This window comes from Branchiostoma lanceolatum, chromosome 7, assembly GCF_035083965.1.
Source record: "Branchiostoma lanceolatum isolate klBraLanc5 chromosome 7, klBraLanc5.hap2, whole genome shotgun sequence".
Taxonomy (NCBI): Eukaryota; Metazoa; Chordata; class Leptocardii; order Amphioxiformes; family Branchiostomatidae; genus Branchiostoma; species Branchiostoma lanceolatum.
Window position 1 is genome coordinate 2537501 of NC_089728.1, and position 23896 is coordinate 2561396.

The 23896-nt window shown below is 44.4% G+C and overlaps 2 protein-coding genes and 2 long non-coding RNA genes across 8 annotated transcripts in view; 3 read left to right on the forward strand and 1 right to left on the reverse strand.

Moving 5' to 3' along the window:
* Positions 1–3126, forward strand: part of LOC136438257 (uncharacterized) — a 3228-nt gene extending 102 nt beyond the window's left edge. The window contains exons 1-3 of the mRNA XM_066433021.1: positions 1–52; positions 2304–2451; positions 2947–3126. The exon at positions 1–52 is cut by the window's left edge and continues 102 nt beyond it. Of these exons, the coding sequence (XP_066289118.1) occupies positions 2308–2451; positions 2947–3126 (324 nt within the window). The 5' untranslated portion in view covers positions 1–52; positions 2304–2307. The remainder of the gene's footprint in view (positions 53–2303; positions 2452–2946) is intronic.
* The window catches only part of LOC136438541 (uncharacterized), a 30528-nt gene extending 23850 nt beyond the window's left edge, over positions 1–6678 (forward strand). Inside the window, exons 1-2 of one of the 3 annotated variants that reach the window (XR_010756448.1) lie at positions 5217–5295; positions 5764–6678. This is a non-coding gene — a long non-coding RNA (uncharacterized lncRNA). Of the gene's footprint in view, positions 1–5216; positions 5300–5763 lie in introns of those variants that run through there. The other 2 variants (XR_010756447.1, XR_010756449.1) reach the window with 2 other exon arrangements.
* Positions 3550–4716, forward strand: LOC136438479 (uncharacterized). Its single transcript, XR_010756430.1, has 3 exons — positions 3550–3665; positions 3810–4005; positions 4566–4716. It is a non-coding gene; the product is annotated as an uncharacterized lncRNA (long non-coding RNA).
* Positions 6679–7570: 892 nt separating the features above from the next.
* On the reverse strand, positions 7571–22703 carry LOC136438539 (nuclear pore complex protein Nup93-like). Of its 3 annotated transcripts, XM_066433361.1 has the most exons (24): positions 22657–22703; positions 22018–22080; positions 21533–21664; positions 20939–21019; positions 20718–20810; positions 19979–20118; positions 19182–19314; positions 18478–18572; positions 18073–18135; positions 17839–17916; positions 17141–17228; positions 16499–16589; positions 15049–15240; positions 14420–14546; positions 13731–13803; positions 13429–13473; positions 13176–13292; positions 12589–12633; positions 12422–12495; positions 11260–11377; positions 10011–10094; positions 9263–9333; positions 8666–8729; positions 7571–8448 (listed from the first exon to the last, which is right to left on the reverse strand). In XM_066433361.1, the coding sequence occupies exons 3-24, from the start codon at positions 21626–21628 to the stop codon at positions 8329–8331; spliced, it is 2088 nt and encodes a 695-aa protein (XP_066289458.1). In that variant the 5' UTR covers positions 21629–21664; positions 22018–22080; positions 22657–22703; the 3' UTR covers positions 7571–8328. The 3 variants fall into 3 exon arrangements, with proteins under 3 accessions (XP_066289458.1, XP_066289457.1, XP_066289460.1); XM_066433360.1 differs by lacking the exon at positions 12589–12633 and having other exon boundaries at positions 12422–12540; XM_066433363.1 differs by lacking the exons at positions 7571–8448; positions 8666–8729; positions 12589–12633 and having other exon boundaries at positions 9259–9333; positions 12422–12540.
* Positions 22704–23896: the final 1193 nt, after the last annotated feature.

Here is a 23896-nt window from a genome sequence, read left to right on the forward strand (position 1 = left end):
CCAAGAACATCCGAGATATTCGACAGCCACAGACGCCAGAAATTCAACCACGGTGAGCAAGTTACTTTGACATTGAGCTTTTTATAGATCGACAATTTAGCCAGCTAGTGTCAGCGTCGGTGTACTCCTGTCGAACGGTTGCAGCCCCTGCACATTAACAAAGACAGTTGATTTCCGTGGTGTTATTGGTCTTGTATTGCATACAACCTATCGCCATCCATGTAGTGTTCATGATCCCTCTCCAAATCTATGTGATAGTCCTTAAACATTCATATTTGATTTGATTTGTAAGTTGTTGTCAATTTCTGTGGCAGTCATAGCACAGCACTGGCTGGTTTTATTCGTTTATTTTGTGTTGCGATTTCTGAGAAGCCCGAGCGTGAGTTTCAGGATATTTTTGTTGTTGTTCTGGAATGGAAAAGGTTGACTCGCCCCAACTGACAGGGGCTATGTTTCAGTGAATTTTGTAGTTAGTTTGTTTCCCCGTGGTGGGTCTGAGCAGTGGTTTGCGTTTTCGAGCACCGTACCTATGCTGCCTAATAAATACCCCCTGGCCAGACGACGCCTATCCAGCTACAAACTGTCGAAATGCTCAGCACTACCCGTAGCCCAGACACCCCCTCCCTGCCACCCGTGATTCCCCGGAGACCACAGCGACGACGCCCGGCCCCAGACCCCGTCCGCCCCGCTACCAGCCATTCCCCGGAGACCACAGCGACGACGCCCAGCCCCAGACACCGTCCGCCCCGCTACCCGTTATCCCCGGAGACCACAGCGACGACGCCCAGCCCCAGACACCGTCCGCCCCGCTACCCGTTATTCCCGGAGACCACAGCGACGACGCCCGGCCCCAGACACCGTCCGCCCCGCTACCCGTCATTCCCCGGAGACCACAGCGACAACGCCCGGCCCCAGACCAGCTTGCCACCCGCCATTCCCCGGAGACCACAGCGACGACGCCCAGCCCCAGACACCGTCCGCCCCGCTACCCGTTATTCCCGGAGACCACAGCGACGACGCCCGGCCCCAGACACCGTCCGCCCCGCTACCCGCCATTCCCCGGAGACCACAGCGACGACGCCCGGCCCCAGACCAGCTTGCCACCCGCCATTCCCCGGAGACCACAGCGACGACGCCCAGCCCCAGACACCGTCCGCCCCGCTACCCGTTATCTCCGGAGACCACAGCGACGACGCCCAGCCCCAGACACCGTCCGCCCCGCTACCCGTTATCCCCGGAGACCACAGCGACGACGCCCAGCCCCAGACACCGTCCGCCCCGCTACCCGTTATCCCCGGAGACCACAGCGACGACGCCCAGCCCCAGACACCGTCCGCCCCGCTACCCGTTATTCCCGGAGACCACAGCGACGACGCCCAGCCCCAGACACCGTCCGCCCCGCTACCCGTTATCCCCGGAGACCACAGCGACGACGCCCGGCCCCAGACACCGTCCGCCCCGCTACCCGTTATCCCCGGAGACCACAGCGACGACGCCCGGCCCCAGACCCCGTCCGCCCCGCTACCCGTCATTCCCCGGAGACCACAGCGACGACGCCCGGCCCCAGACCCCGTCCGCCCTGCCACTCGTCATTCCAGAGTGACCACAGGCACGCCACCCGGCCCCAGACCCCGTCCGTTCTGGAAACCGGCATTCCCCGGAGACCACAGCGACGACGCCCGGCCCCAGACCCCGTCCGCCCTGCAACACCGGTTGCCCCCAAGTCACTACAGCGACGTTGCCCTTGGCCTTGCCAGTACCCGTCAGTCTTGCCACGGCCCCTTCCTTCCAGAGGCCACAGCCACGCCACGCCACCCAGACCCCTGCGTCCACCCCACCTGACCACCGAAGCCAGTCTTGCTGCACCTTGTACTATTTGCATTCCAACACGATGCGCCCGGGCCACCAACACAGTCATTATCCCACAGGCCATGGAGATCAGGAGAATCTTCATGCCCCACCGGTAAAATCAACCACAAATACGGCATAGATTTTGCCGTTTGTTTGCGGCCATTCTAGTATGTCTTTCGGACTGCATCTAGTAATATAGTCGTCAATATAGGGAGAACCGGTTCAAACACAGACACAACGATACTCATGCGATAGAGACAGCATGATAAATTTCTATAATTCGTAAGGGGTATGCCTTTTGTGACAGGAATTTTGTGTCAAATAAATAAAAAGAGGGGAAAATACTTAAACAGCAAAAGTTTGCTGATCACCAACGATAACCCACCCTGTCGACTTTACGAGGAGACAGACATCCGAACATGCAAATTCAATGTTGTTTTTTCACCCAGCAGCACCATGAGGATCTATCTTGTGCTGGTTTTGTGCCTGGCCGGTGCGGCCTGCGCCAGGTCCGTACATGATCATGAGGTGGAAGACGTGCTGCAGGCTCTCCGCGCGGCCCTTGAGAACGTCGACGGGACTCTTGGAAGGAGGGCCGAGGTGGGCCGAACTTTTTTTCATTTACACATACATACATTAACACATATCATAAAAACACATTTACAAATGCACGAATCTACGCAATGACATATAAAGTGGCCATTCCAAGTGGATTTTTAGGCTATGGTTTGCTCCCTATGACCTTTTGAGATGAAGAGGGGTGTTTTATCCCCCCGGATTTTCTGTGCTAGGGCTAGGGTGGGCCGGATGTGCTTGTTTCGAGAAGTGTAGATCTGTGCGATCAAAACGTCATTTGGCTTGTTATATTTTCATCAAAATGTATCATCCATTTCCTCCCTGGATACCTGTGTTACCCAATAAATGTTAGGAAGACAACGTAAGAAAGACAAAGAGTCTTTCATAGATTGTGACAATTATGCTAGTATCGCGCTCCTATCCAAGTTTTGCACAAGGGCCCCACAAGCGTAGACATTGAAATGTGCTGCACTGAAGCTTGAAAAGATCTCAAAAATAGAGACATTCCCATACTTTCAGGGGGGAACGGAGACCGTCAAAGTGAGCGAGAACGGCGTGGTCTTCGCCGAGACGATCAGCTTTGATAACGTCAACAACTGCGAGACCCTCCACGTGCCTGCGCACAACGAGCGAGCTGAGGTGGATATCCGCCACTGCTTCAATGACAAAGAGGTAAAAGCAGATATATTCATGGTATAAAGAAAATAGACCTATTCAGTCTGTCACTGTTCCTTGAAGCCTCTTTTCTGGTTGTTATTGTAGTAAAACGTACTGAAAGATGTGACCGTCAAAGCAAAGCACAAATGCGATACTTGTCTTGGAGTCTGAAGGTTCTTGCGTTGTTTTATTGTCATGGCCACATCTTGGGAACTTACTTAGATCACCCGTGAAAGCTATGTTATTTCCAAATCTGGTGGCCGCCTTGATTTTGAAGTTTGAACATTGCTAAGGCGCACATACATTTTAGCATTTCAAATTACATTCAAACCATATTCAAATCAGTAAGCGTGATGTCATTTTCTCATGAGATCTGAAAAGTCAGTTCCATACAGTTTTGTTGCTCTTGAGAACGTGTAAACGTGGGTTACTAAACATGGCTTCTTTCATAACCTTCTCAGAGTACGTCTGGCAAGTCCCTGTACTGCTTCACTCATGAGCGCCAGTGTTATCTGCTTTCCATCGAAGACGAAGGGGAACCCGGTCTCGAGGAGCAGGAGGATGGCATTAAGCAGTTTGAGGTAGATATTTGCTTCCTTTAAAATAAAGTTTATCTTGATGTGTATGTGTGTGAGTGTGTGTGTGTGTATTAGTGAGTGAGTGTGTGTGTGTGTGTGTATTTTTAGTCAGTGCCAGCTCATGTTGAACATGATCCCTTGCTGCAGAGCCAAAGCAACCCTGTCCTCGACGCAGACGGCATCGAGGTGCATGACAACCGCTGGGTCATCACCGGCGTAGCAGACCGCGCAGAGCTGCCCGAATCTCTCGCCAACTTCAAAGCCGACTTCCCAGTCTTCTTCGCAAAGAAGATTGAAGAAGACGCAGTCATTCTGTCAGACGGTGATGACGAGACTGGAGAAAGTAAGTGATAAGTTTTAGATGGTGTCATAGAGGTGGCAGTGATAGAGGCGAGAATGTCCAATGAAAAACCTCTCTATTGAACAATCCCTCAGTATTTGCAGCATTAAGCAATTTGCTTTGCCAGGGGCAAGCATAGTGAAATGTCTATCCAAAGCCACGCCTCAAGAAATAAGTGGTGATGGGCCAAGTCTTCTCACCTTCTCACCCTGACGCCTTTAGGCCAATGGCCTGTAAGTTGTCAGCCTCGCTATGAACGCTCTCCATACTGCTCTATCCTCAGTCATTTTCTTCACTACTTGGAAGTTTGGTTCTTCTCTTCTGGTAATCTCAACGACTTGGTCTAGCCACATCTTTCTTGGTCTGCCTGCTGGTCTTTTCTTTTTAGGTGTCCAGTTGAAGATTCTTCTTACATCTCTGTCCTCTGGCATCCTGTGCAGGTGTCCTAGTGCCGATGTAAATCTAGCTTTTTGTAATCAAAGATGTACACATCTTTGACCATAATCAAGTAACGTCTAATCTTAACACTGTAATATGAATTCATCATAAACTTTCTTTCTCAGGTGACAAGCGACAGCTCGGGTGTCCTGAAGACGCCCAGCCCCGAAATGCGTACGTTGCCTCCAGCCCCTCTGGGTGCGAGTACCTGGTGTTCTGTCGTCCGGGACAGACTGGCAGGTACTGCCCCAAGCGCCACGTCACCGACAGATTCTACCATGTAAGATAGTCATCATGAAATCTTCAAAAAGATAGGGATTAGGGAAAAGCCATGGGTTTGGTCTGGGAGATCTGGTAATGATAAATTAAAGAATTCTCCTTACGAGCTTACGACTGATAATGAGAAAACAGGCCTTACTAAGGGTGTTATGGATGTATAAACTAGGGTACATGACCAGGATAGTTAGTCCGTGGGAAGGATAACATTTCCACCTTGGAAGGTGCGGGCAAATAAAATTATATGGTGGTCAAACTCCCTACGCAAATTGTTCTCCCTATAGCCAGCTTAGTTAGTCTGGTAGAGGCTTATGATCATTAAACACGTCCTGTACTTAACATTTAAGCTGGCACAGCAAGCACGATATTAACAGGTTCTCTCATAGCATGTCTTCTGGTGTCCCGTCAAATGGACTGCAACGCTCTAACCCTACACGCTAGGGTAGGAGTCCAACATCAGACGTTGTGATGTCTTACTATAGACCGTTTCCTTGCTGCAGGTGTGCCTGTGCTGCCCTGGTGCCAGGACCAAGGAGCAATGCATACAGGGTACCTGCTACAAGCTTGGATGAACAGCAGGCAGGTATACCTCTCGGTATTGTTCAGAGAGCAAAATACAGTGATCGAAACACTAAGGCGTCTTAAGAGCTCGGAATTAGTGAGACAATGCTAGAAAAACATATTCTAATTGTTCCTTCCTGAGTGCATCTCTCATGGTGTAACCTTCCAAAATTACAACACTTTGTAGAGTTCATGGACTAGAGACTTAATCCGTGTTGTCTGAAATAGTCACTCAACATCTTATCACTGTCTTGACATAAAAATCTACCATTATTACACTTAATATCCATAATTGGATGCACTGATGACCGGTGCAGAGTTAAGCTTAGATTAGGACGGTGTACCCAACCGGGGTTGAGTCCCCAATATCCCGTGCCAAATATTTGTCATATCCAGCAATAGTGAGTAGCAGCTTTTGTGTTCTTTATTGTTTTTCTCACATATGACCAGCTGAATGTTTAATCCTTTTTATCCATGTTCCAACAGGCCCCCGGAATGGCGATGGTCCCACCGCATCCTGCGTGTGCCGAGCACCATCCTGGCCTTCCAGCATTGACTGCAGATCAGCCGCATAGATTTTAGCTGCTTTTGCCTCATTTAACCATGACAAGGCTCGTGAGCGGGTATCAAGTTTTAATGACAAGAAAATAAAATCACAGTACAAAAGTCAGTGGGGATAACATCAGTAAACTATCAGGTTTCAAAAATGAAGGGAAAAAGAATTACCATGATCCTTCAGAAGGGGCCTATGGCAACAAAATGAGTGAAGTCCTGCATTGTGGGCATATGTCAATTTTGTTATGTAAGGGCGCAGGAGGCCAAAATTTAACTTTTTGATCTGAAAATGGCAAAAAAAACTAAATTGAGTAGTTTTTTATACAGGCCTATATCTAAAAGAAATATCTGGGGGTATTTGCCCACCCTACAAAATTTCAGGTTAGTTGGTCCCAAAATGAAATCACACAAGATCTGGTTAGGAAACTTCGGTGTTACATCTGCAACATGGAAAGCCCACATCATATAACAGTTATTGTTTGTTTGGAAGTCTTAAAGGACTAATTGATGCCCCTCTCACAGCCTATACAGTAGATAAAAGGGCTCTTATAGCTTTCTCTATAATTCCACGTCTACCAACAGTCTAACAACCATTTGGAAAATGAAAACTTTTACATTTCGTCAGTCATAACATTTTACATCTTGTTTCATCTCCATATCTTTTCAAGTCTTGTTTCATCACCATAACCTTTTAAATCTTACCTTCCCACAACTTATGGCAACTCAAATCTTCTGTATCTTCTATTTTCCTTGTATGACCTTTCAAGACCGAAGGAGCCCAGAGATCAGCTCTTGCCGCTCTATGTAACCAAGCTTCCTTGCAATAAAAGAAAATGCATGATGCAAGACCTTGTCATTGAGTGTTTTTTTCACAAGTGGAATAGGCAGTGTACGTTAACTTCTGCATTTAATTTAGGGTAAAAAGATGGAGGTGTAGATGTTAGCCGACCCTCTAGAGCTTGACAAGAAAAAAAGATCAATTCAAGGCAAGGTTAATCTTCTTTTGAAGACTATGCCAAGACATCCTAAATTGTCTTAACCTCATTAACATATCAATAATTTAGAGTTTTGGTATAAAACCAGCTGGTTTTCCAGTCCTATCCTTAGTCATTGAAGAAAGACATCCAGTTGCTTGAGTAACTATTTTTGGTGTATAATAAGTGTACTTATTTTCAAAACAATGAGATACTGAGTTGCATCTGCACGATTAGTTTGACAAGTTCTTGACTTTGATGAATTGCAGTTTTTGGACATTGTATTTATAATACAGTACTAAATATCTGGCTAGTGTGTATGTAAGTAAATGTTACGTGCAGACGCTGTAAATGTCCATTTTATGAAAATCTGAAATTTGGACGTGCACATTTTAAGTGAAAAAACTGGGTTGGCGGCGGTGTTCGCGCCATGCTAGCCTGAGGCGCATCGTGTTCAATGATGAAATAAATCATCAGGGTCAAGGAAGGCAGACAAACATGGGCAAACTACTGTAATTCTAGAAGTTTTCACAGTGGTTTTATGTTCACAGCAAACTTTAACAGTATAGCATTTCCATTACTGTACAGTATGTGACTAAAGCGTTAATGCAAACTTACAACCACTGCAAATACTGTCTCCATTTTCTCCCTACTACAAAATTAGATCACTGCGAACTAGAAGGCATCGACAGTATCAGAAACAGTATTGGAAAGTAAGCCATGACCTACCGGTACTGTAGTAATAAGTCAAGAAAGCCAAAAGATATGTTTCATTACGTTTATTTCTAATACCCTCTCTGTTGTTATGTTGGTACAGAAGGTGCTTAATCTCCTATTGACGTTTGATCTAACAATGTAATGAAAACAATACCAACAACAGAGAAATCATAACATGTACACCTGATTTTCAATAAGAAAATACAAGAATCTTTGACTACTGACTAGTTCTTTTTTCTTATATATTCTTAAAAGTTTGCTCGATATTTTAATGCCAAGAACGAACATGAACCAACTTCTACCCAGGGCTTTCTTTCCAGCTCTAAATATTTCTCAGTTCCCTCAGTTTGACAGTTAGAGTTCGACAGGCCTGAGGAATTTAGAAAACCACAAATTGCAAATGCTTCTTCCTACTTTGTCAAAAGTTTTGTAGCACTGTTAATGTCATGATGAAAATGAGGTGAAGTTTTGATTTCTATCCATGGAATTGTCAACGTTTTTGTCTGGCCCAAGCAGGGCTGTCTCCAGCTGTAAATTTTTTTCTGTCCCACTCATTCTTTGGGAGCCCATGTTGTTAATTTTCATTGTTAAATCTGTCGTCTTAAGTTTACGAAAACAAATTTTCCTCAATTTCATGTCAGAAAGTTCAGATTTTCAAACGGATGGGGTGAAATTTTTGTCTGTCCCGGCAAGCAAAATTGTCCTAGGACGGAGGGAGTCCTGGACACAGTCCTAGTCACAGGTGGCAAAAATCTGTCAAGGGATGGATGCTGGAGAGAGCCCTGCCTCCGCCTGGCCTTCCCAATCAGTTCATGAGCACTTCTAGCTGCACGAGGCGCGCGTTGGTGTCTCCCGGCATCCTGTAGGGAATCATGCCTGCAAAGGTGATGAGCGCCCGGGCCTGTTTCCTCAGGTACGTCAGGTACTGCAGAAGGCAAGCAGGAAGCAATCAATACTGTAAATCTTGAAATTTTTCCAGTGGTTTTACGTTTTACCTATCCACAAAGAAATCATCACACCGTGAACAGTACAGATCTTCTGTATGCAATGCATGCATTAATTTGTGTGTCCACCTTTATTTAGCCTGCACTAACATACATATACAGATGGTACTTCGAGTCATGACTTCATTGACCACTCACAGACTCTGTCTTGCTGTCTTCTCTTAGACGGCCCCTGGATGTGGGACTGGCCTGGCCTGCACTCCTGAAAACACAATAAAAGTACTTTAATTGGTACATCTTACAAATGGAGCCTCTACAGTTAGTACACTAGTGAGGTGCAAGCTGAAAGCCAGCATGAGTGCCGACAGCAAGGTTCCCTCTGCAAACAGCTATCAAGTTAAAGGTGACAAAATGGTATTGAGATTAGGGTTCAATCTAAAGGTTCTGGACTCAAAGGCTGTTTACCGGTAATGCAGCACAACCAAAGCTAGTATTATTTGAATGCTTGGCAGGATAGGGCAGAAATAGAAAACTGCAGAAAGCACAAGTCAAAAGTATCATTAGTTATATTGTACGGTTAAGAATTGTGAAACATACAAATAACAAGTAAATGCAACTGCACAACCCTTTTGAGAGTCAAATACTACTTTTGTAAATGTACACAATGTATAAGCCTGTAGTGCAGGCACAGTTAAAAAATATCCAGAAACACAAACACAGACACACCGAACACAATACCTCCATTTTTCATAAGGTAACCATGACGATTGAGTTGGACACATGACAGATCCTTACCTGACGGCCTTGTACTTGGAGTACAGGATGTTCATGGCAGCCAACAACACATCGGGAAGGTTCCTTCTCACCTAGAATTATAGATAAAAACAGGGTCGTCAGCATTAGATGCCAGTATGCAAATCACAGTATGCAAACTGATCATGTGTACTACAGATATCTTACTGCTACTTGCACCTCGACTTGTGTCACACAACTTACAGTCTGTGATTAAACTTGAGAACTTGGACAAAGCAATGCAGGTTCAAATAATGTACAGATTCCGGCTGTGTTGCTCACCCGACATGCATGCTAGTGTTAATTGTAGTCATTGAAACGAGCTAGGGGAATTTCCCCGGTGCAATGAACCTGTATGTATAGCGTCTGTCTTCTCTGTCAGTGTCACGACCAGTGGTGGAAGAATAGCCCTTCAGTGAGCTGAAACTTTGTTTGCGATCACTTTCACTTTGTGAAAAAATGTACGGTTCTTGGTGGCAAATGTGCTAGATGTTGGCACATCGGCAACCGAATCCGCAGTGTGTTTTTGGCACACTTTTAGACAGATTTAGCCAAAGAGGCTCGGTGAGCGTCACTCCACCGCCAGGGAAGGTTGTGTAAAGTGCCTTCCTTAAGGGTACAGCGTTGGGGCATGGTGAACATTGAACCCGGGACCTATTGGTTTTGCTTTCTTATTAATAAGAAGGAAATTTGCATCAGCGTATTGTCGACCAAAAGGTCGGTAGATGACTACGTAAGACAGAAAATTCACCTCATCTGCGTACGAGGAGAAGGCAGCAACCCTCTGTTCCACTGCCTCCTGGGTGAGGGGGACCAGCTGGAGACGCTGGATTATCTAAGGAGGGGGGGGGAGGAACAGATTGTTACTCAAATGTACTGTAAATGCAGAAATGTTCGCAGTGGTTTTACGTTTGCGATTTTTGCAGTAAGCTCTTTGCCGCAAACTTAAAATCACTGAACATTTCTGCCCGTGTTTCTGTAGCGCTACTATTGTTTCAAATGCGATCTTAAAACCACCACAAACACTCCATTTCCTCCCTACCGCGAAATAAAAACAGCACGAACTGAAATATTATACACATTTAGTCCTCAGTATTCTTTTCTAGATCTCTGCATACCTACATACAAGATAAAAGATAACCTGCACCTACACTTTGTAAAACCAAGGAAGGTATGGTCGTATGGATTTAAAAAACAGTACCTTCACATACATGTACACCTCTATACCAAGTACACACCACATGCACAGATTGTACCATTAAACTTACAAATGTATCTTAACAGGAGAGGGACTGGACATAAAATGGGGATCCAATGTTTGAGGAGGTGCCTCCAGCAGGTTAAAGGGGAAGGGCCATCAACCCCTCCCTGCAAACATTTACCCTGCTACTGAAACTACTCTCCAAGCAGTGGTTAGTGGAGAAGATTGTGACCTTTTTATCCTCTGCCCCGTTTTTCGTCTGCCATCTCCACCAACGGGGCAGAGGATAAAAAGGTTATGATCTTTGTTATGAACCCACTAAGACACATGTAAGACCATTATTTAGTAACTGTAACTCCCCCCTTCATGAAAGTGTAATAGTCCAAGACAGCCTCATTCTGAGAAAGACCCATGCTGTCATTCTATGTGTTGGAATCCTGGGAGTCAGAGAATAAACCATGTAGCTCCACAATCTCTGTGTTGGCTCCCTGTATCTGTGTCCAATGACCTCAACATCGGTCCATAACAATCTTCACCACTAACCTCTGCTTGGAGAGTAACTCTCTCTCTCTCTCTCTATCCAATTTAACGTCTTTTGTTCCCCATCATATGGGGGTTTGACGTGCTTACACATGGATGGGGGAGCCCCAGAACTCCTCATCAAGTGCAAGTGTTTTTTGTAGCAAGAGTTTTTACGGCTGGATGCCCTTCCTAACGCCTAACTGAACCTAACTGAAACAGTAATTCTGACCTATGTGTCACTAAACACTACAAGGTGAACAACAAGAACACGTCTCACATCCAGCGCCTGGTCCAGCTGACCGGTGTGGTAGTGGTCAAAGAAAGTGACCAGGTCAAGCAGTAGGAAGAACGTGCTGGCCTCCAGCTGGGCTCCGCTGTGGCCCTGGGACTGGTACCTGCAAAACAAGATGGGGGTGGCATTACATGATTTTACATTCACTTAAAAAACTGCTACGGTGCCCAAAGTCATCATGCATCATTTGAACATCTACTCATGTGCCAAACTACAAACAAATGCATCGAAGGGGTCTTGAGTTATAGTTGCAAACACACAAATACAGACCAAAACAGTACCCCCTTAGGTGAACCTCCTTCAAGGAGGTAACAACCATGTACAGTGATACCATGTCTGACCCTGACACCTCCCCCCTCATGACCTCAATGAAAAGTGGCTTGAAAGCCGATTTGAGCTTCTCATGAGTAACAAAGAAACATAAAGCGAACCTCGATAAATAGATTCATTAGTTGGTAAAACAATATATACTATACCATACAACCAAACCTTAGACATGCATGGCATTACAAAAACACACAGGGTGAAAGACGTACATGTACATGTCACACGGTAGGAGCAAGAATGCAGTTCAAAACAGAGTACTGTAATTACTATGCCCTGAGGAACATAGTTGAAAGATCACTGTGAGGTTGGTACATAAAATCTCTTTTGTTGTGTAGCCGTGTACCCAGTACATAAATCACAATTACATCAAGCTTGCACCCCGAAATTCAGCACTCGTAAACACTCAAAAATTATAAACATACAAAGTTCTCCCTAAAACAATAGAACAGCAATGTCATCAGGTCTAGGGAAAATAATGTTGTGTTTGCGGTGACCTAGCTAAAACCTGCTGACCATAGCCTTTTTTCCGTCGATCGCTGGCAAGAGAAATCTTTTGACCTGAAAATCTTTTACCTTTTGACTGATGAAAATTCTTGGACTACTTGTAAAATCATTTTCCAACATGTTCTCCTCATTTCTGTTTCTGATTTTCGTGTACAATGTATATAAATTTTGCATGAGGCAGCTCCTACACACACCTACCAACTTTAATTTGGTCAGGACCATACCTTGGCATAAGTAGACACACAACATTTAATTTTCAAGGTTTAAATACAGTCTGGCTCCATCTAACACATGAAAGTGTCAGCGTTTCCCCCACCTCTCTGCGATGCCGACTGCCAGAGCCTTGAGCCTGTCTCTGTCTGACTGGGGAGCGGGGGGTTGCGACACTACCTGGCACAGCAACTTGTTCAGCAGGATCAGCACCTTCTCGTGGTCCTACAGGCAGGGAGGCAATAAACAATGTCAGGGGGGTTGCGACACTACCTGGCACAGCAACTTGTTCAGCAGGATCAGCACCTTTTCATGGTCCTACATGGGACAACAAATAATGTCAGGGCTATAAATATACAATACGGTGTATTCCTTATCACCAGAGGTACCAGCCCAACCCATGTATCTTACTTATGTCATACCCTCCCAAGAAAACACACATATAAATGAAAACAATTTGATGTCTTTAAACGAAAAATTGGTAACAACAGCAATTATACCAACGTCCGAATTCGGTATTCGAAATTTCAACCGCGGCATACGCGAAGTGCGTTTGAATGACTCTATGGAAGCCTGTGTGACACAAGTAGAAGCCTGTGTGATAACCAAAAATATCACCCGGTCCAGAATCAGTATCACGTTATCTATGACATAAATGAGAAGCCAAAAGAGAGATGAGTACTACATCAATCATTACCATATATTAGTAAGAGTAACCAAACACTGCAAGAAGATTACCTTGGCTACATGTAGTTCTTAAAGCAACAACTCTTGAGAAATCCAAATAGAGTTGAGAACTACACCAATCCTGTAAACCATACAGTAAAATTGACCATACACTGCGCATGCAGGAAGTTTACCTTAGCGAGTTCATACAGCCTGACAGCATCCTCAGACTGCCCCTTACTCTCCGTGTCCTGCGCAACCATCTCTATGATCTTGTGGGTGTCGCCGTGGAATTTGTCAATCGCTCCCGGCTGTGATATAGAAGCAAAAGGAACTTGATGTAATGTCATGACAAACATGTAGCTACATGCAACTTTCTGAGGTGTCATGTTTTTTTTCAAATGTTCAACATATTATAGCATTAGTTAGATGTGGTCCACTACTTACCTTTCTGGTTCCATCTCTTTCCAACTTCCCAAGCAGCATGTCAAACTGGAAGGTAAAAGACATGTGTTACCAATAATACCCACACAACTAGGTTTATAAATATTGCTGTTCTTGCCTTTAAACCGTGCAAGGATTTATTTTCTCAAGAGAATTGGTGTATGAAAAGCATGGTCATACATCACGCATCATCCTTGAGTGACGTATTTGTGAAAAACTAACACTGCAAAAGCATCAGTTACATACACTTAACTCTATACCTAACATAACAATGCTGAAGACTATCTAAATGTATTAATCCTGACCTCTCTTGTTTCCAGCACCAGAGCGCTGACACAGGCCATGAACAGGTTCTCTCCTCCGGGGGTCTTCAGGTTCCTGCAGAAACAACGTTTGCTCCTTGGTCACGTTTAAAACATTTTCTTACATTATCCTTATGCTGAATGTAACTGAAGTAAAAAAATTCATCCCAATATTATGTAGATCCAAATGAAATCAAAATAAAAAGTTCAAAATGTTCAGACTAAACTGTGAATTTTAACCAGTACCTAGCCTGGCGTCCACCCTATTCTACTAGTTCTGGTTTAGCAAAATTATAGCACCATTTGATAGAGAAGCATTTGGCCCTTGCATCAATGATTATTTTGAGTATCAAATATTTTTTTGAAGCAGCATCAAGAAGATAAAAATGCCTGTTCGAACCCTGTTAAAATACCACTACAATTTAGAGCAAATCAAAGCTCTTTCATATATTAAACACAATGTTATGCATCTAAATCATAATTGCCTCTCTATTAACTGGTGCCAAACTTTTTATTTGGCAGGGAAGCTACAAAATAAAAAGTACATAGAAAACAAAATGGATACCAAGATAACCAAGACAATCAACAGATCTGGACAAAAAATGTTACTATTTTCATCAATATTAAGAGTTGAAGACTTGTCTAAAGGGCAGGTATCAGTTCACTGCCCACCGTATTTCCTATCATCCCACCTGAGGATGTAGAAGTACTGCAGAGCCTCCCGGGGGTCCGTGGACTCAAACTTCCGGGTGTAGCTCATCATTAACCGGCCAAAGTTCAGCCGCCGCATCGGGACAGGGTCACCATCCTCCTTCGTCACTACAGGGGGGAGAAGAAAATAAAACCACGGCTCTTGGTGGCAAATATGCAGATGTTGGCACGTTGGCGCACCAAATTCGTTTGCGTTTTTTGCACACTTTACACAGATTAACAGAGAGGTTTGGTGGGCGTCACTCTACTGTCATGCTATGTATTCCCAAGGGCACAACATTGGGGCATGGCGAGTGTCGAACGTGGAACATATTGGTTTTAAGCCCAATGCTCTAAACGTTATGCCACACAGATCCCACTTCGTCACTACGGAGAGAACATCTTTATGAAGACTGCAGTTTGTTTGCCTTTATCTTCTGATCACAACACTAAAGAAACTCATAGAAACAAAAAACTTAAAGGACATGAAAGTCTCTCAGCAGCTGAGATTTGAGTGCCAAACGGCTACTTTTTAAGCGAAAAGGTTACATGTTATCTACATGGGTGCATGCATGTAGAAAAAAAAGTATATCAAGCTCTGTTTTATTATCCTTGCAAAAAGACCACCTACGGAGCTGAGCCTGGACGGTGTTGGGCGTGAGTAGGAGCTTCATCTCGTACAGAACGACGGCCACGTGGACCGCGTGCGCTCTCAGCTGGTCTGTGCGGAACAGGAAGTCGATGGCGGCCTCGAACTGTCCCGTCAGAAACAGGACCTGGAAGTACAGGAAGGGCTGCTGGGCGGCGTTGAAGTGGGTCTCACCTGGAGAAAAATTGTTATTGTTACTTTTGGATCTCTCTGCATATAATACCCAGATTAAAACGTATGTTTCTGTTATTCTATGTTGACCTCTGACCTATCCCTTTAAGTTCACTACATCTGATTTTGGTTAATCTATATAAGTTTCTGTTTGCATATCAATTAATTGTATTGTAGCAGACTCCAGCCAGGTAGAATAGTGTGACATTTATGGAAATCCTAATAAAACAAAGTACAGTTATACCTACCCATTAAAACAGTCACATCCATTTTTACATAGTTAAACCCACCCTGTCCTGAGAAACCATTTTCCCTGAGTCATTTTTGAGTGGTTGCTGAATCCAGGTTTGAAGTAATGTGAATCATCGTGAAATTTCATCTGTGTTGGTACATACACTTCAGAGAAAATCAAACTACCTTCCAGCACAAGGTAATTGATAAAGGTAGGTATTCATAGGTAAAGGTAGTCCTACATGTATAGCCTTTTTGAGGTTGTAAGGGCAGTGAGTTTTTATCCACTGTGTCTAGGGCACGATATTGGAAGGCGACCCACAACCCATTACTCATGTCGCACTTCTGGAAGCCAACAATTTTGTGTATCAAAACTAGCGGCTCCCATCACATTACAAGTGACAGGCGACAGAGCTAGCTTTGAATTTTCTTTTGTCCATTGCGAAACCTGGGAAGAACAGAACGTTGGCAGACAGTTATTGAGCCAAACCTCTACCAGGCATTAGGATGGACAAAATGTCAAGAACACAACCAATTATAAGTACAGTAAAGTATGTCAGGAATAATTCATACTACGCTTGAGATATAAATACTACAAAATTTCAGTTTAGTCAACTTACTAGTAACATGACTAAACTTGATGGTAGCTGGCCTCCCTCTCAACCATAGATTTTCTAGGCACTTGATGGCAAATACCTGTAGGTTAGGGGTATCAGACCATCAAGGCTTCTTTCTTCATTGTGCACTCGTTAGGCTAAGCTCAGATTACAAGTAGGTTCAACTGTGCCATTGTCGTCAGAATAATGTGTTGACTCATTGAGGTAATCTAATCAAAAGTGTTCTGTTTTGTGTGAGTTCCATAACTCCCATATTGGACTCACAGTGGTGGTTCACACATTCATACCTTGTTCCCAGGTGTCAGAGGTTTATGACATTGTCCACAAACTCTGTGGCAAAGGGGTTGTTATGGCACTGAAGATCAAGACTTTGTATTACAAAGACTAGGGTCAACTGTGCCTGCTGCACTTACCATACTCCTCCAACAGGAGGCTCTGCAGCTGCGGTAGTGTGAGCTTGTCCTGGAGGCCTGCACTGTCATCTTCTAAGAACACCTGACACAGCTGTGAAGAGGTGAAAAAGTTCAGTAAAAGGTAGCCCCATACTATAGTCTTTTTGAGGCAGTAAGGTAGGTAAGGGTAGTCCCATAGCCTGTAGGGGCAGTGTCCAGTGCATGGCATTGGAACGCGGAGCCCAACCCTCTCATCCCACAGCCTTTTATTTTTATATCTCCCATTCTTACACTCAGGTGGGGTGAAGAACATCGTGTTAAGTGCATTTCCCAGGGGCACGACTTTGGTGGCATGTCAGGGGATTTGAACCCAGAACATGTGGGTTCTGGGCCAAACACCCTAACCGTTACATCAACACGACGCCACTAAGTTCAGATAGTCTCTACCAGACTAACAGCGTCGGCTATAGAGAGAACATTTGCCGGGGGACTTTATTTGGCCATGGAGGATAACATTTCCATCCGCTGTATTTGACCCTCTCTCCGTAGCCTACTCCCTTCATACAATTGACTCTATTTGGCCAATTTCTACTATTTTCCCAGCGACCCGCAGAGGCTGGTGGAGGCTAAAGTTCAGAACTGATGATCATGATGACAGCTCACCTTTATCCACAGATAGTCCTCAGTCTTGTCAGCGACGTCCGAGTGCGTGTCTGACGTGTCACAGCAGGCAAGGATACAGTACACCGCCCTAGGGACACACAAACAAACACACGTTATCCTTCCTGTTTGACTTCTCAAGTGCAGGATGAAAAGATCTACATGCACTCTTTTAAGATGTGACTCATCATGATGGGATTACAGGATTATCTGGGATTACATTCACTGGAGGAAATGGCAGTAACGGCACAAGACCGCAACCTTTGGAGGAAGAGAATCCGAAGCCAAGTTGACCTATGCAACAAAGTTGCGGGAGGATCTAAGGTCTAAGGTAAGGTCATCATGATGGGCAATACTGAGACAGGGCTTGAAAGTCATTATCGGGAACAGATGAACTGGCGCAGCCTACTAAAAATTTAGGTACACAGAAGGAATTTTGGGTTCACGACAGAAGAAAAATGTCAGCAAAACATATTTACAAACCCTACAGCCTAGCCTCTCTTAAGAGCTTCCATCTAAAATTCTATAGTAAACGTAAAAATTCTAAACAAGTAAACAAAGTACAACAAAGATTATACTGCCTTTTCTGATACTTAAGTTTCAAGAATATTCTGTATGCTAATGTACAATAGTACCTTTACTCTATAGATTACAAAAATATCTAGGTGCACTGGTGACTTGTGTATTATCATGTTCCCAACCTTTTGAAGGGATCTGTGCTGTTTCTGATGGCTCTTCTGTAGTGCAGCCGAACTTTGGTCTCTGTGCTAGGAGACAACCTGGAATAGAGGATATACACATGTATACTGGGTTGTTGGCTACACAACAAAGTTGTATTCTACATTCATAGATGTATTCTACATGGTTAGCAAGATTTACCCAAACTTTATCCCAGATGAAGCTTTATCCCATTCCGAGATGAAGAGAACTCTTACCTTCTGTCCTCACTGCGAACATACTCCCTCAAAAACATCGCAAAGTCTCCCTGCAGACTTTGGCTGAAAAATTAGATGCAGACAACAATACAAACATAAATCATAAGGATAATAATAATGGTTTATTTGAGTCAATTCAAAATTTCTAGACACTGATTCCCACATGGCAGACAAAGGCTGAATTGCGTGGGGTCACTTGAAACATTGGTTTACGTCATAATAAAACACTAACATATTGTGCCATAAGTTATAACTATTCATTGTTATCACTTGTGTTGAGTTGTAATTTTGTGTGTCTATCTTACTGTAGTTTTTGTGGTGGGCTCCAGGAAGCTTAGTGAGTATTTACTGATGGAGTTACATGTAGTTAGTATCCTTAAGCTAACAAACAGCAGTGGTACAGACCAGTTATCAGCAACTTCTGCAGCTGCCTCCAGGTCCCCACAGCGCAGACAGTAGTACACCATCGCCCACACGGGGTGGCCATCTACCTCTCCATCCTGGGAACAACAGAACAGTCATGGTTCAGGGCTTATATATAACTCTAACCCTAACCCTAACCCCACAGCGCAGACAATAGTACACCATCGCCCACACTGGGTGGCCATCCACCTCTCCATCCTAGCAATAAAATAATAATGGCTGTGACTTTTAACCACATGGCTTGTGGAGGCTACTTGGAAAATTCCCTAGCTCATTTACATTTACTGATTTAGATCGGAATGGTTTGTGTTACCTCGAGCCCAGCCATGACCACAGGTAGCCTGATGTTGAGAAAGGACTGTGTTGTAATACGTGTCACAAGGAGGCATGTCTGGAGGGGGGCTAACTCCCCTCCCAAAGAGAGCAGCTGTTACAGTTTGCCTTTTCCATACACAAATCTAAGTCATTCCCTGCAACTTCAGCTTTACATCTTGTCTACAATTAATGAAATCTGGAGTTTTGGGCAAAATTATAGGCAGTAGCTAGGAAAATATTGGAAGAAATACCCTAACTTTTAAAATCAACAGGATGGAGCTGGGATTATAGAACAGGATGGAGCAGCACCACTGTTCTATTCTTTAGGGAGTTCCGGGTAGAGAGAGACAAACACTGAAATGTAGAGTTACCTCTAGCCCAGCCATGACGGCCGGCAGCCTGATGTTGAGGAAGGACCTGACCGTGTCGTAGGTTCCGGGGATGCCCCCCAGCTGGGCCTGCTGCAGGTTGTCGTAGATGGTGGTAGTGATGAACTGGACATACCTGAACAAAACAGCAAAATCAAGGTTTTAGCAAGGATTTATAGATAGGGCATCCAAAAATGTGTGTGTGTGTGCCATGGGGGGATGAAACAGTCGGAGCCTGAGTTCCCAAATGGGCCGTAATACCTTAGCCTGAACTCAATCAAGCTCCTGTAACGGCTTGCCGCCCTGTAACCGCATAGCCGCCCGCGGACAGGGGACAGAAATTCCCGGACAGCTGGAGTTTGCTTTATACAGACTAGTATTACCTTTAGTCAATCAATTCACATGCATTACATACCTGAACAAAAGTCATAATCATATTGGTGTGGGAGGGGGGCTTTACTCTTTACTCTTCTGTTGTTTCTACAGTGGATGCCACTCAAAGACAGAAAAAAGTCCAGACTATGCATGATATAAAAAATGACTAATAAACTGGTGGACATATCGACTATATATACTAAGTATCTAGTATCAGCTCTGAAAAAGAGAAGAAATGCCTTCAAGTATCAGTGTCAACAACCCGTTGATGTTGTTGCAATTTTTTGTTTGAGGATACGAAATTAAATTCTCTCAACTTTTGGTGCATTTCGCATTGAAGGTTTTCAGGTGGATTTGACATAAATAAAATCACCCTCGGTCTCCTGTTTAGAAATGCGACCGTAGCATTACTACTGTATAAGTACCTCTGCTCCAGGAAGTGCCTGGCCTTCCCTATGAAGGCCCTCTGTAGCTGTGAGGACCTCCTGGCCCCCATGGGAGACTGAGCCTGGACCAGGGGCACATCTGTAACTGTCTGTACCATCAGCCACAGGTCAAGGATGTTCTGTACAGGGGACAAAATAGATGTTATAGTAACTGTAACAGTTATACATGCGTGTTTGCATGAGTGTTTGCATGAGTGTTTGCGTGAGTGTTTGCGTGTATCTGTGTGCGTGTCTGTGTGTGTGTGTGTACATGTATGTATGTGTGTGTGTTTGTGTGTGTCTGTGTGCGTGTCTGTGTGTGTGTATGTACATGTATGTGTGTGTGGGTGTTTGTGTGTGTCTGTGTGCATGCTTGCATGTGTGTGTGTGTTTGTATGTGCGTGTAAGCATGTGTGTGTGTGTGTGTGTGTGTGTGTGTGTGCGTGTGTGTGTGCATGTACTAACATGTGTTATACAAAATACCAAAATGTATCTTGTGTATCAGTGAATAATTTCATCAGGTTGGTAAATGACAAGAAAACAATGTATCTGATATCATTTGTCAAACCTTCAAAATGCTGATAAAAATACAATACTTGTTTGTGTCTGAATGATTCAATTCAATGATGCAACCAAAGACTAGAAATCCGGATAATGACTTGAAGTCACTGTGTTAAATAATTCTGAAATTATCATCCTGATATTGGACAAAAGAATCGGTGAGAAATATGTTGATTACCTTGTCATCCACCTTGTCTGCCACTTGGGTAAACAGGTCGGCCAGACTTGGCTTGACCGCTCCCTGGACCACTGCATCGTTGTACACAAACACCTGAAAAACACACAACAGAAAAACAAATTTCACACATGAAAATCAATCTGCTTGTCTGGCTTTCCATTGGCAAATAGAGTTTCTAAAGAAATCTTAAAGAAAGAAAGTTTTATCCCTGCTGTACTGACCTGTCTAGCATAGGACATCTCCATGTTATCCATGTTGCTCCTCCCCGTGCCCACAGTGGTATCACCCAGCTGACCAGGAACCTGAGAAAAAGGAAAAATTCATTCAGCAGATTGGTAAAAGAATAGTTGCTGATATCAATGATTGGGAATCTTTATGATCCCAACAAAAGTCAAAAGTCTGATAATATGTAATTTTTCAACTAGTTGGAACATAAATGGATAATAGTATTACTACAAGTACAGTTCTTTGTTACACCACCAAAGGGATCTACATTGTACAAGCTGCATGTAAGTCCTCTTAAAATTTGGGACCATATTCTTCCAACTGCAGCACCCCCTAGCAGTACTAATTGGAAGTGGAACCAGTCAGTATTGCTGCCTCCAGCTTTAATTTTGTTTCCGTCCAACTCATTGTGTACTATGTCATAAATTTTCCACATACAATTTGGTCCATTTCATGAAGTTCAGATTTTAGATGGACAGGGTGAAATTTTTGTCTGTCCCAACAGGCAAGTTTTCGTCTCTGGACAAGTCCTTGGGACAGCGGTGGGCCTGGTCTAAAGTCTACAAACTCTCCCCTGCAGCTGTCCTCACCTCTCCTGTGTCCTGTGTGAAGTCGAAGGCCTCCTCGCCGGCGCTGATGAGAGCGTTCAGGATCTTCTGCTTCTCCACCTCCCACTCCTGCTGCATGAACTCCCAGTGGTGACGCTCCACAGACTCAAACGTCTGGGCAGGAGGGGAAGAAAAATGCAGACATTTACATCAGGGCTGGAAAAACTGGGTGCAAATCACTTTTTTGTGCACCAAATGACCACAATAAACAATATGATTCAGATCCAAGCTCTAAAGAGAGGCAGTAAAGTTTGTAATTAGATTTTGTTGACATTCTACTTTATTTCATGTTGTTTACACAAATTTTTACAGAGCACTAAGATTTTTAGATTAGGTGCACAAGACGGTGAAGGTAATTAAAGAGGTCGAACCTCTGACTGAGGATGAAGCATGGCATTTTTTCGTTAGCTATTAGTTCAATGCAGCATTGCTATGGCAACAATAGTTGAATTCATCTGAATACATACATTTCGTCTGGACTCTTCAATAGCTGCCAGCAGGGCATTTTCCCGCTCATTCCGCAAGAATCCCTGTAAGGTACAAACACACATTTAGGGAGGTTTAAGCCAGCAAAGTGAATCCAAATCTAAATCTTTGTTTCCCACAAGTACTGTCTTACAATTTGACCTTATGTTCTGTACAATGAACATGCATACACGTAAATTAACTTGATCAAACCACAGTGGTAACTAGCATGGTCTTCCTCTCTATTCACCACATTACCACACTACACTTTTGCACAATGCATCGCAAGTAGGATCTTCCAGAATGAGTATACCCCTCCAAGTCAGCTTGGGTGTTGGGTTGTGGTACGAGAAGGCAGACAACTGTTACATGGTTTGTTATTCACTAGTCACTGGTAACTTGGGAAGATCCACCAGGAAACCAGTCAACTACATTGTACATTTCATTGAGACTCCCAAGTGGCTTTGTATAGCATATGGCTACAATTGCCAATTAGAATTACCTGTTTTTGTCAGTCACTGACGAAAGATAGCTATGTATTTGAAATGTCTGACCGTTTAGAAAATCTATGCTGTAATTTTTGTACTGTGTATCTTATTACCTGGATGTCAAACCTTCATCGATGTGCCTACATGTATTACCTGTATGTCTGTATCCCTGACTGGTTCCAGGGGCTCAAATGTTTTGGCTGAACTTAGGGTCTCCAGTCTTTGTGAGATTCGTGGCACATCAAAACCCTTGGCACCCAGAAGAATGGACCTGTGAGGAGAAAATAATTTCATGTATATCATTGATAAGTTTCTTTATACACAACCACTAACAGTTACCTGCAAACATTTTGGTAGTACTTCTGCTAATTACCTTCCTCAGGGCAACAATGACTACATGTGTACTTCCCATTCCAGCTAGGTGTCAATGAATTCTGAAAAAAAATGTACCCTTCACAGTTTGTTTGTTTGTTTGTTGTTTGGTTCATGACTGGAGTTGATTTTCCATACATACTCTAGTCCTGTGCAGCTGCTTGAGCCATTCTGGACCACAGTCTCTCCCCTGCGTCCAGGGTTAGGGTTAGGGTTAGGTTACTATACTTGTACTTACGCCCGTGCGTCTGTCTGGTCCTGTGCTGCTGCCTGTGCCGTTCTGGACCACAGTCTCTCCCCTGCGTCCAGGGTTAGGGTTAGGGTTAGGTTACTATACTTGTACTTACGCCCGTGCGTCTGTCTGGTCCTGTGCTGCTGCCTGTGCCGTTCTGGACCACAGTCTCTCCCCTGCGTCCAGGGTTAGGGTTAGGGTTAGGTTACTATACTTGTACTTACGCCCGTGCGTCTGTCTGGTCCTGTGCTGCTGCCTGTGCCGTTCTGGACCACAGTCTCTCCCCTGCGTCCAGGGTTAGGGTTAGGGTTAGGTTACTATACTTGTACTTACGCCCGTGCGTCTGTCTGGTCCTGTGCTGCCGCCTGAGCCGTTCTGGACCACAGTCTCTCCCCTGCGTCCAGGATCTGCTGAAGGTTCCTCTCCACGCGAGGCAGCTCCACTCCGCTGTCCATGTCCGCCGTCAGCTGTTCCGCCCGCTGCAGGAGGTCCCCGAACCCCTCCGTGTCCATGTCTGTAGCCATGGTTGTTACACAGTCTGGGAAATAATTATAAACCATGTTAGTACTAGACATGGGATGGGTTCTCCGTATCCATTTCTGTCACAGAGCCTGGAAAATAAGCAAGTTGTGAGACATGGGATGGGCTTTCTGAAGGGTAAGGGGAAAACCCTGTATAGGTACCCGTACCCGTATACTGTATAGGTACCCGTATAGGTATACCGGTATACCCCATTTGGGGCCCCAACAAGCCAGGAAACACGCTATGACGGCTGCCATATGGGGCACC

Excerpts from the sequence above, each read along its gene's own strand:
- LOC136438539 (XM_066433360.1), bottom strand. The coding sequence starts at position 21,628 with ATGCAGCAGGAGTGGGAGGTGGAGAAGCAGAAGATCCTGAACGCTCTC. Across the intron at positions 20,811-20,938 it reads AGATGTCCTATGCTAGACAG|GTGTTTGTGTACAACGATGC; the intron begins GTCAGTACAGCA and ends TGTGTTTTTCAG. Across the intron at positions 13,474-13,730 it reads TGGTGCTGGAAACAAGAGAG|TTTGACATGCTGCTTGGGAA; the intron begins GTCAGGATTAAT and ends TTTACCTTCCAG.